Genomic DNA, 12,897 nt, shown 5'->3' on the forward strand with positions numbered 1-12,897 from the left:
AATCTGCTGTAAATCCTCTTCTATTCCACTACTCAATTTGTCTTTGGACAACACATTTACTGATACCGGTAATGCATGTTCCTTGAGATTGTGTGGGTCATACCACATATATAATGATCCAAATATATCAAGTGGATGTAGAATGTCTAGTGGATTTTGATTTGATTAGATTCAACTTTGTCATTGCAGAGTACAAGTACCAGACAATGAAATGCAGTTTAGCATCCAACCAGAAATGCAAATATAATGTGATATAAAACATGATAGTGATAGGTACAGTAGTACGATAGTTAGAGGTACTGTCATGGACAAAAATATTGTCACCCCTACACTTCTGACAGATAATGCACCACTTCTCCAAGAAAATTGTTGCAATTACAAGTGCTTTGGTATTCACATGTTTATTTCTTTTGTTTGCATTGGAACACCACAAAAAAAGCAGAGCAAAAAAGCCAAATCTGATATGATTCCACACAGAACTCCAAAAATGGACTGGGCCAAATTACTGGATTCAAAATTGTAAGAAATAATTGTATTTCAAGCATGTAATGCTCCCTTTATTTTGTATTTTAAACTCACCTTTGGCAAGTCACAGGTGCTGGCAATATAGAACACTTGCAACCAGTTAAAATGGAGAAAAGTTGACACCGGTCTGCCTGGAGGGATTCAATGGTCGGGAGTTTGGTGATGCTGATGATGCGCTGGGCGTTTTTCACCACCCGTTGCAGGGCCTTCCGGTCAGACACAGTGCAGTTGTCGTACCACACTGTGATACAGTTGGTGAGGATGCTCTCATTGCTGCAGCGGTAGAAGTTGGTCAGAATCCTGGGAGACAGCTGGGCTTTCTTCAGTCTCCTCAGGAAGTATAGGTGCTGCTGCGCCTTTTTGACCAAGGAAGAGGAGTTGAGGGTCCAAGAGAGGTCCTCGGAGATGTGGACACCCAGAAACTTGAAGCTGGGAACATGCTCCACTTCCATCTCATTGATGGAGATGGCGGAGTGTACTCAGCCCCTAGTTTTCCAAGTCCACAATGATCTCCTTGGACTTGCTGGTGTAGCACACCACACGGGTAGTTACTGGACCTCGTCCCTGTAAGCCGACTCGTCACTGTTATGCATCAGCACACAGTCATAGGTGAAGAGGGAGTAGAGGAGAGGGCTCAGCACGCAGGGTCATGGTGCATGTAGAATGTCTGGTGGACGTAGAATGTCTGGTGGACGTAGAATGTCTGGTGGATGTAGAATGTCTGGTGGATGTAGAATGTCTGGTGGAGGTAGAATGTCTGGTGGAGGTAGAATGTCTGGTGGATGTAGAATGTCTGGTGGATGTAGAATGTCTGGTGGATGTAGAATGTCTGGTGGATGTAGAATGTCTGGTGGATGTAGAATGTCTGGTGGATGTAGAATGTCTGGTGGATGTAGAATGTCTGGTGGAGGTAGAATGTCTGGTGGATGTAGAATGTCTGGTGGATGTAGAATGTCTGGTGGAGGTAGAATGTCTGGTGGAGGTAGAATGTCTGGTGGATGTAGAATGTCTGGTGGATGTAGAATGTCTGGTGGATGTAGAATGTCTGGTGCATGTAGAATGTCTGGTGGATGTAGAATGTCTGGTGCATGTAGAATGTCTGGTGGATGTAGAATGTCTGGTGCATGTAGAATGTCTGGTGGATGTAGAATGTCTGGTGCATGTAGAATGTCTGGTGGATGTAGAATGTCTGGTGGATGTAGAATGTCTGGTGGATGCAGAATGTCTGGTGGATGGAGAATGTCTGGTGGATGGAGAATGTCTGGTGGAGGTAGAATGTCTGGTGCATGTAGAATGTCTGGTGGATGTAGAATGTCTGGTGGATGTAGGATGTCTGGTGGATGTAGAATGCCTAGTGAATGTAGAATGTCTGGTGGATGTAGGATGTCTGGTGCATGTAGAATGTCTGGTGGATGAAGAATGTCTGGTGGAGGTAGAATGTCTGGTGGAGGTAGAATGTCTGGTGGAGGTAGAATGTCTGGTGCATGTAGAATGTCTGGTGGATGTAGGATGTCTGGTGGATGTAGAATGTCTGGTGGAGGTAGAATGTCTGGTGGATGTAGGATGTCTGGTGGATGTAGAATGTCTGGTGGAGGTAGAATGTCTGGTGGAGGTAGAATGTCTGGTGCATGTAGAATGTCTGGTGCATGTAGAATGTCTGGTAGATGTAGAATGTCTGGTGGAGGTAGAATGTCTGGTGGATGTAGAATGTCTGGTGGATGTAGAATGTCTGGTGGATGTAGAATGTCTGGTGGATGTAGAATGTCTGGTGGAGGTAGAATGTCTGGTGGATGTAGAATGTCTGGTGGATGTAGAATGTCTGGTGGAGGTAGAATGTCTGGTGGAGGTAGAATGTCTGGTGGAGGTAGAATGTCTGGTGCATGTAGAATGTCTGGTGGAGGTAGAATGTCTGGTGGATGTAGGATGTCTGGTGGAGGTAGAATGTCTGGTGGATGTAGAATGTCTGGTGGATGTAGAATGTCTGGTGGAGGTAGAATGTCTGGTGGATGTAGAATTGGGAAGAATCGTCACTGTTGTTACAGCTGGCTTTGTTCAGGGGGTTGTTTGGGGACATATTCTCACTGTCATAACACACTCTAAGGATTCCCATCAAATCTCCTATAGATTAAGCTTTTTATTTTAAAGGCTTACGTAAATGGACACATTTACATGTTTTACATGATTTGTTTCATTCAAACAATCCCACTTTCCCACCCACAAGAAGCAAAAAACCCAACCAACAAAAGGAAGACCGTTATGTTTCTGCCATTACACCACCCACTCACACAGATGGTGTCCAAACTAAAGTTTACTAAATGTGTTAGCAGCTATTCTCTTGGCAACTGTCAACACATTGAAGAATAAACAGTTCCAAACAGATGGATACTAAGGAGGAAGTGTTGTGGAGGACGGAAACAATGAGGAAGTTGACCTGCAACCATGAAGAAATCACACATTTAATGAGTTGCGTTTTATTATGAAGGCGGCAGGTGTCTTTTTGCTTTTGTTCAACCATGACTGACATCCCCCCGCTCACACCTATTCTCAGCTCCCCAAATGAGTCATACAGGTGCTTTTTGCATATGAAGTTCCTATTATGAACACATAATGAACACATGCATGATGAACACACAGGATTCAGTACTGAAGAACCAGCCATGTCATTAATTTAGGCGACATACAAAAAGCACTCGCGGGCTGAACCAGAGAGGCAGAATAATGGAATATCAGTCATGGTTGAACAAAATCAAAAAGACATCTGCCCCCTTCATACAGAAATGCACAGGAGTGGAAGAGATGTTCCTGAAATACTGGCAGCTGTGTATCTCTGACAGCTATGGATATCCACATGATTGCACAGCGCAAATTAAGAATTAAGTCCTTTACCGGAGGGGCCCATAACTAAACGTGAAATATTGTATTAATCTGCTTGAGGAACACACAAACATTGCTACTGTTCAGTGCTGGATGGAAATCTGCCTAACAAGATCTAAGAGTCAAAAGTGGAAGTGTGAGAGCAGCTATATTCGCCATACAGGCAGGCAGCTTGTGTGTGGAGCTTAAGTCTTCTCCGGCCTCTTCCCCTCTGGCTCACGTCCACAGGCAGACACAGCAAAGGGCCAACTCTGTAGAGCACATGCTCTCCCACCTCAGCAAACAGTCCCCATGGTTCTGTCGCTCTGCCCCCTGAATACTCGTCTCGTTTCCACACTTCCACAATATGCGTGCAGGTTCTGGTGGACAAACCCGGGTCAAACTTGGTGACTTCCCTTGTGTCAATCACCTCCCTCTACACCACTCCTACCCCCAGTGCTTGCAGGCCACATTTCTGATTCAGCACTTCAGTGACTCACTGAAATTAAATAAATACTTCCATCCCACTAAGGCTAACTTGAATAATTTGTATTCCAAACGTATATGCTGTGAGCAACATCCTAGGAACAAGGTTACCTAAATACTAACTCTGGAACACCACTTCTACCAATCCCACAGAGCACCAAAAAATCTCTTCCAATCAGAAACAAACACACATGAAACAGTAACTGGAATTGAAAAAGCTCTTTTATTGAATTCCCGGTCAAAACTCTTTACGATCTGGGCCTCTCCTTCTTGCCTTTGTAGAGGGCCAACAGAGACACGTTGGCTACCTTCACCACCTTGAAGCGGACGCCGGGGATATCTCCCACGGCGTGTCCCTTACGACCGAACCCAGCCACCAGCACTTCATCGTTCTCCTGCGAGCGGAGAGAGAGGACATATACTTAACATACATTCTTACTACAGATTTAGAATCATTAGAATAATTAAAGTAAAATATACAATAAAGTACTAGATATAATTATATAGTAGACAATTGTAACCATCAGTTTGAATCTAGAGAAAGATTATACTACAACTGTTTTTATTAGCTTATTATATTACATTCTATAGTTACTCTGCACAGGGCATTTTGTTGCCTTGTATACCAGTATTCAATGTAATGACAAATAAACAGAACTAGAACTTGAACTTGACAGTCAAACACTTAGGAGCAGATAAGAAACGGCCAAGCTGGTTGGTTTGACTGTTATATACTAGTCCCTCTAAATAAGCAGACAGGATTCTGTAAAGGGAACATTCCCTTGGGTGATGGTCACAAGTCCTGCAGGAGAGCAGCACTCACCTCAATGAAGTTCAAGCAGCCATCGTTGGGGACGAAGGCGGTGATCTTCTTGCCGTTCTTGATCAACTGGACTCTGACACACTTCCTAATAGCAGAGTTAGGCTGCTTGGCTTCAACACCACTGAAGAGACAAGGCAAGAGGGAGGAGGGAGGGAGGGAGACATTTAGAGATGGCACTTAACACTACGCCAACCTGTAGATTTGATACACCAGTGTTTCCTCTATATGCATTGATTCGTGGCGGGCCGCAGAAGCATATTTCATCCTAACTACCTTTGTAACAAATATAACAGACTACAACAATATTCTGTGCATGAACTGGTGCCATGACTAACATCCTGCCAGGTTCGAATGTTGTTCCATCACGGATTGAGATTGTACAGCATGTATAAGACTGCCACCTCACCCACCAGCGATGATCTCACTCTGCCCTTCATCGACAACTCACACAGCCACTAACCAGACCACGCGAGTGCTTTTTTGAAGGGGTGGACCTACACTGTTCATTCATAATGTATTTTTATCTTGTAGATAGTAATAGTTATTTATCTGTATTATCTTGTAGATAGTACTAGTTTGTTTTGTCTGTCTTACATGTAACGATGAATTGAGAATCAAGGACCCCAATTGAAATAAGCCAGTGGCTTTCTTGGGTTTTTATCCTATTAGTTGACCATGTATGTAATATGTACTTTCATGTACCTACTTCTGCAAATCTTCTAATAAAGTTTTCAATCAATCAATCAAATTCATCTTAAACTGACCATCCCGCCACTGATGTGAAAAATCCTGGAGGAAACACTGTACACCAAATGTAGACAAATATATAATGCATATTTACACTTTCTCCAGGACAATGCCCTTGGCGTGGGAAGCTCCTCCGAAGGGGTTGGCCTTCAGGGCAGTGCCCAGATGAGCCTTCTTGTACTGCTTGTCATGCCACTTCTGCTCACGACGATGGTTACGCAGCTTCCTGGCTGTACGCAGACCGCGACACTTTCCTTTAGGAAGGCAAAAGACAAAAGACCAGTAAACAAAAACAGTCATGTATGTACACCTTGACAAGTCTTCTATCAGTGGTTCTCAACCCTCTCCTCTGGGACCCCCAGCCGCTCCATATATTTGATCTGTTCCACCACCAGCACACCTGATTCAACTGATCAAGTATAAAGCAATTATGGTTTGCACTTGATCAGTTGAATCAGGTGAGCTGGTGGTGGAACAGATCAAACATGTGGAGCGGCTGGGGGTCCCCGAGGAGAGGGGTGAGAACCACTGTCTTATATAGTCATATCAGGAGGCAAACACACATCAGACGTGTGGATGTTGGGGGCGAATGCCGCATTGTGGCTAAAGGCTACTAGCATAGCAATCAATTCCCGATCGGGCCGTTTAGTTAGGCACGATTTGATGCTACACTGTTTACGAGTCTGAATAAAAACATTCAATACATATACATTTAATACATAGAATATACTACGTTATAATATATAAAAGAAATTCAAACAGCTAAAGCCTGGTTAGCATAGCAATTCAATTCCCGTGCGGGCCGTTTAGTTGACACGATCTGATACTAGCTACACTGTTTACAGGTCTGGAGGTAAACTTTTCTGCGTGGGTTCTTCCACGTTTCCTCTCGGTCAAACGTTGATCTGACTACATGGCTTCAGAGAGAAGAAGCATGGACAGAGAGAGGTCCCGTATAGGTCCCGTCAGAGAGAGAGAGGCACGTTGATATGGCGGCCTGTCTGTCTCCACGTTGCTCCGGGGCCGCTAAACTAACGCATAATTGTGACCAAATACAGCCTGAATCCAGACGATCGCAGTCGATATCGATGACAGGTTATTCGTACTACGTGTCAATGTGAGTTAAGTGCAGGTTTAGGCAGAATTCGTGACATTAGAAAAGGAATAATTCCCGTACCCATGTTTGCAGATTACGAGCCTGGGCTGGAAAGGAAGAGCCCAGAATCCTCCGCGGCAATGTCTACTCCGCGGACCCCCTAATTATGTCTATTAAAATGCCTGTTTGAATTTCTTTTTTATATTATAACGTAGTATATGATATGTATTAAATGTATATATATTGAATGTATTATTAGTTTACTATTGTGGTGGATTTTTTTCTATGAAAGATCGTTTGTTGTATAATAATATTGTGTTCTTTGAAATGCCTGATTGAAAATGTTGATCCATATCTCAGAAGTAATATTAATTATATCTTCAAAGGTAATGCAAAGTTGCAAACCGTATATGTATTCTCTTTTGTAACGTTTTATCAGAGGCGCAGAGCTAATTAATATTAATATCTGTAGCACTTATGCGGGATAAACTCAAACTTGAAATCTAACTATTTTCGGCTGAAACTGCATGGCATTTTTAAGATGTCTTTTGAACATGATGTGTCACCATGAAAACATTTGGTCTTGTAATAATCACCTATCCTCTTTTTATTTAGTCATTTGCTGTCAGGTTGGAAATATTTTTATATATTTATATATAAGGATATTAATTTAGCTGCCTATACCATGGGCATTTTCTAAACTCGTCACTTATTATTTAATTTAGATGTATAAAATAGTGTTCAACATATTTCTTAATTCCTGTATCCAAAATTAATTGTCATAGGTCCGTATAGGCACTCAGATGGATCTACATGAGAATATTATCCTTTGGTGTCTCTTTCGTCATATCGTGACGTCAGAATTATACGGTTCTATCTCAATTTTTGTCAAAATTGAGTTTTTTACATAATCTGATCCATTAGGTGTTTATTAATGCCTGTGTGGTGTTATTTTTTAAATGTTGACGTTTTTTAGTTATTAATTAATAAAATACAAAGGTTCCATCTCACAGAACATAATGGAATGTAAAAACTTTGACGCTCAATATCTCTGAACTGCCCTAAACGGAGATAGAACCTTCTCATTCTAAACGGAGATAGAACCTTCTCATTCTAAACGGAGATAGAACCTTATCATTCTAAACGGAGATAGAACCTTATCATTCTAAACGGAGATAGAACCTTATCATTCTAAACGGAGATAGAACCTTATCATTCTAAACGGAGATAGAACCTTATCATTCTAAGCTCACGATATTCCAGTGTTTCATTAAACCATCCCGGTGAGACGGTGTTTTTTCATCAGATATGATAACACAATCTCCTGGATGGATTTCAGTAATGCAGCGCAGCCCAGTGTTGTATCTAGGTCATTTAATCATGGGGGGTGGGGGGCTCTCTATGGTGGGCTCTCTATGGGAACACATCACTGCAAGCATGCCGACCTTGAACCTTCTATGCATATGATAACTGTGTATTTATTAAGAGTCGTCCTGATAATTACAGTTTTCTTAAGGAAACATCCTGGCTTTCTTTGAGAGAGAGAGAGAGAGAGAGAGAGAGAGAGAGAGAGAGAGAGAGAGAGAGAGAGAGAGAGATAGAGTGAGTGAGAGAGAGAGAGAGAGAGAGACAGAGAGAGAGAGAGAGAGAGACAGATAGAGTGAGTGAGAGAGAGAGAGAGAGAGAGAGAGAGAGCGTACGTGCGTGCGTGTGTGTGAGTGTGTGTGCGTGTGTGTGAGTGTCTGTGCGTGTGTGTGAGGGGCTCTCTGAGTGGGCGTTGCTGTGACACATGATTGCATTCCTCTCTAGACGTCTATTGGCTGCTGCAGCTCTCAGTCTAGGAGCTCCGGCTTTGATCAAAGCAGATTATGAAGCAGTCATCATCTGTGGCACTCTCATCTGGCCGTCCCCATGGCTAAACAACAGATCTATCTGTCTTTTCAGTTACTATCAGTCCTTTTTCTGCATCTCTCTCTGTCTTATGACCAAGTGCCTGCCTTTGTGGAGAAGAGGTAGGTGAAAGCAGCCAATGTCAACTGTCTATGCTGGATGGAATCAGGGATGTGGGATGCTGTGCAGAAGGGTCTTTCCTCTGTGTGATGGAGACTATAGGAATGAGAGGGACAGTGTCGGAATGGGATGTGTCAATCAAGTAACAGCTTTAGCTCTTATCTGTGGCATTACTAAATGTGCACATGTCTGTTTAATGTCTTTTTATCCCCATGTTAGATAGGCTGCTGTGTGCTCTGTGCTGTGCACATCTGCAATAGGGGAGCAACCACCGGCTCTGTCAGTGAAACACAAGAGAAAATCTATCAGTGATGGTCTGAGGGAATCAGTTTACAGGGCAGATCCATAGATGCTCTACGGAAATAGACAGGGATGGGGAGAGCTACATTTGAGATGAGATGAGACGGAGTCATATGAATCTATGCTACCGTGCATCCTTTCCTTGGAGGATTTGGGACAATTTTTTAGTTCAGATCCATTGGATCGTAGACAGACAGTAAGACAGGGTATCTCTTTGTTCGTGTACATGTGTTTCTCTCTTTAATTTCATTAGTGAATAAGATAATTATGTTATGTCAGTTGTAGTTGTGACTTACAGGAATGTTGCAATTGTCCTGTATAGCTTAGTGCAATATTAAAAAAGGGTAACACATTATTTATTTTTTTATTAAAAAGAAATTGAATAGATGAACCGCTGTACGTGACTTAATGTTGCAGTGTTCATTTGAACAGCGAGTAATCCATTTTTACCTTGTTAATCAATTTGTATTATTCAAGTACAGGTATGTGAGGGAACACGACCCTATGAATTGTATTGTACTTTTATGAATAACCATTGTTGCCTGTTTGAACCTGAAGATTAGATGGCAGGTTGCCGTTTGCTCTTGAGGCCAGTGAGACGGTGCCTTGACATGCCGTGACCCCTGGTGACTTTTTAATCATCCAGTTTTGACACTGTGACACCTGCCTGAGATGCAGCTTCCTGTCAAACTGTGAAGGTGATTACCGGACCTCATGGTGGAGGCTGGTGGAGGCTGGTGGAAATAGAAATCGGAGGTCATAGCTCATAGTAATCCATGGAATGGATTAAGGAATAGTATCAAACATGTGCTTGACTCTGAGTTTGATACCATTCCTCATTCCATTCCATTCGATACAATAAGCCTGTCTTCTAATTTCTACCTCCACTGGACCTCACACTGGCCACTCTCCGACCGCATCTGGCCAATTGTAGAGCTCCGCTGTGGGAGTGTTATCAAATCAGAGTGTGTGACAATGTGCTGTACAGAATGTAGAGTTGAGTTAGTGGATGCATGGCTCAGCGCTCGGCACCTCCCGTCCCTCTGAGGGGGATTACCTCAGGGACTTGGTCGTGTGACAGAGGCAGGTGGTGGTGGTAGTAGAGGTAGTTCAAGTTCAAAAAGCTCAAAGCTTTATTGTATATTTATGAGGTAACAATGGACATCTGTATTTGGCTTCCATGGCTTATAAAACACAGCTACACACACAGGATAGAACACACGAGGTAGCAGAGGCAGGGGTAGAGGCAGGGGAGTCTGTCGTAGACTTGATTTATGTTTCATATCTGGTGCCTGTTGGTGTACTTTAGGGCTGCTGTGCGGGACATTGTGGAGTGGAATTGACAATCTAACAAAACTGCATACTGTATACTCCTGCATAGCTGTGTCCCTATAGAATTACTTCTTTGTGAAAATTCTTCTACAGAATCTTCTTTTGCTAGTTTTATCAAACTCATTTGAAGATGCTTCTATTCGTTCCTTCTGGGATCATCTGTTACTTCCTAAACGCCAATGTCAGGAAAAAAAATCAACATGTCTAATTTGTAATTGGCAACATATTGCCTCCAGGGCACGATGCCATTCAGCCTCTCCGGGCTGGTGTCTGCACAGATGGGGCTGGGCTGCTGACATGTAGGCCAGGGTGGCTTTAGTCGGGATTTGGCCCGTCACGGGGGGTGCTGCGCACGGGAGGAAAGTCTAAAAGCAACCACAGACTGGAATCTTCCCTCACACGCGCACTCGTACTCACACAAACACAAATGCACACAAACATGAATGCGCACGCGCACACACACACACACACACACACACACACTCACACACACACACACACACACACAGACACACGCACACACACACACACACACACAAACACACACACATTAAGTCAGACCATTTACATAAACACGAAGGCATGCAGGCACACACGTACAAACTGGGAGGTGAGTAAGAGGGATGGATGGTCTGAGGATTGTATTGATTATATAATTGCACAGCCTTGTTCAATACATGGGTTGTGTGTGTGTGTGGGGGGGGGGGTGGTGGGGGGGGGGGTGTAAGAGGGAGGAGGAGGGGGGCAGAGGGTGGGGATGGAGGGGGGGGGGGGGTTCTGTCTCGAACATCTCAATCAGTTCAGCCGTTTGAAAGCTCAGTTTTGGCTGAGTTAGCAGTTCTGGTGACTATGAGGGACGTTTCACAAATGAAGGCTGACACTTGTGCTCAGATAAATGACGACTCAGTATTTTGTCACTTTTTATTATGTAAGAACGGCATCTGCTGCTGAACAGGAACACAGGAACACGCCTCCCGTCTACTCCCCAATGTCTGGTTACATCACTGGAGCCTAACACACACACACACACACACACACACACACGCAGATGGGCCTTCAGAACCACCCTCACAGTGACGACTTTCAACTTTTACACTGTGTTAGAGGCACCGAATCATCTAAATCCTGCTATGGCTAACACGCGTAAATTGTGTATGAATACAAACATGACACCCTGTACTGTAATCATAGGAGGAATTGTGTCGCCGTTGTGAAATAACATAATACATCAAATCAAACTTTATTTACACAGCACATTTCATACATGAATGTAACACACACACAAAGACAGAAAGAAATAAGGGCGGGAACATTTTAAAAAGACAACGAGACAAAAAAACATTAGAGGGTAAAAATGTTGCGACCATGGACGTTCACACAATGACTGTCCAACTCCTGCCCCGGCTGGCTCAAGCGGGGTGATCAGAGTCAGGATGGAGGATGTATATACGTTTTCAGATGTCTATTAGGTCTATCTTTATTTAAAATCTTTCTTATTAATTTGAATCTATTATTCAATTGTCACTTTATTTTGTTATTGTTGTTTGTGGTCTGAGGTGCTGTAACACCAGAATTTCCCCCTCAGGAGAATCAATAAAGTATCTTAATTGCTAAATTCCAAAAATGTAAATGTAAATGGAATGAACTAAAATAACTTCAAAAAACTTCAAACTCCAAATGCCTGAAAGTCCAGGAAGACTAAAAATAAAATATGAATAAACAGGATAAAATACAAGACTAAGAGACTAATGGACTTTAAACACCCACAGGGTTAGAAAGGTCTGTCATAAGACCTCTCTCTCCCTCTTAAACACCCACAGGGTTAGAAGGGTCTGTCGTAAGACCTCTCTCTCCCCCTTAAACATGTCCACAGCCTCGACCTCCTCAGCTTCTCTGGCAGGCAGTACAGTCCATTACCGTACTCCCATCCCAGCCGTTGCCCAGGTAACCAGACAGTAGAGTACAAAACTCTAAAAAGGGACCAAGAAGGCTTTTCTCTGTCCTGGTGCCCCGCTGGTGGAGCGAGCGTCCCACTGCTGCCAGGACTGCAGAGTCATTACCCATCTTCATTACCTGTCTTCATTACCTATCTTCATTACCTATCTTCATTACCTATCTTCATTACCTATCTTCATTACCTATCTTCATTACCTATCTTCATTACCTATCTTCATTACCTATCTTCATTACCTACCTTCCGCCGTAGACTGAAGACCCATCTTATGTGTTGTAAGTCAGTTTGGAGAAAGGCATCTGCTAAATAGCAAAAATGTTAATGTAAATGTAAGAAGGACCTAGACTTACAGTACGGACAGGCAGATATGTGTGTATTGGATGTACTGTAGATAACAATCAATCAATCAAATGTATTTGTATAGCGCTTTTTACAAAGATTTTTTTCTCAAAGTGCTTTACAACAAGAACAATACAAAAACTATAAACAATAAATACAATACAAACAATATGAACTAATACTGAAGTATAGAAGTATAGACCCCCCAAAAAAGCAAGCCAGGGAAAACTCCCCAGAGAGGAGGGAAAACCTAGGGCACAGTGGATACATCTGAATTACACACACAGGATGTGTGTATGTTAGACACACAGGTGAATGTGTGTGTGTTAGTTACACAGGTGAATGTGTGTGTTAGACACACATGTGAATGTGTGTGTGTTAGTTACACAGGTGGATGTGTGTGTGTTAGTTACACAGGTGGATGTGTGTGTG

The 12,897-nt window shown here is 42.9% G+C and overlaps 1 protein-coding gene across 1 annotated transcript; it reads right to left on the reverse strand.

Annotated features, from left to right (window-relative positions):
• Positions 1 to 4,068: 4,068 nt before the first annotated feature.
• On the reverse strand, positions 4,069 to 6,667 carry rps23 (ribosomal protein S23). The gene is made up of 4 exons (XM_080545526.1): positions 6,612 to 6,667; positions 5,529 to 5,688; positions 4,688 to 4,808; positions 4,069 to 4,259 (listed from the first exon to the last, which is right to left on the reverse strand). Exons 1-4 carry the CDS (start codon positions 6,613 to 6,615, stop codon positions 4,113 to 4,115), a joined length of 432 nt encoding a protein of 143 aa, XP_080401652.1. The 5' UTR covers positions 6,616 to 6,667; the 3' UTR covers positions 4,069 to 4,112.
• Between the last annotated feature and the right edge of the window lie 6,230 nt (positions 6,668 to 12,897).

Source organism: Nansenia antarctica, assembly GCF_963989245.1.
Source record: "Nansenia antarctica genome assembly, chromosome: 15".
In the NCBI taxonomy this organism is placed as follows: domain Eukaryota; kingdom Metazoa; phylum Chordata; class Actinopteri; order Argentiniformes; family Microstomatidae; genus Nansenia; species Nansenia antarctica.

Bases quoted from the DNA above. Each gene is read 5' to 3' on its own strand.
- rps23 (XM_080545526.1), bottom strand. The intron at 4,809-5,528 runs GTAAATATGCAT...TTGTCTCTTCAG, and splicing joins GGCATTGTCCTGGAGAAAGT to TGGTGTTGAAGCCAAGCAGC. The intron at 4,260-4,687 runs GTGAGTGCTGCT...CTCCGCTCGCAG, and splicing joins GCTGCTTGAACTTCATTGAG to GAGAACGATGAAGTGCTGGT.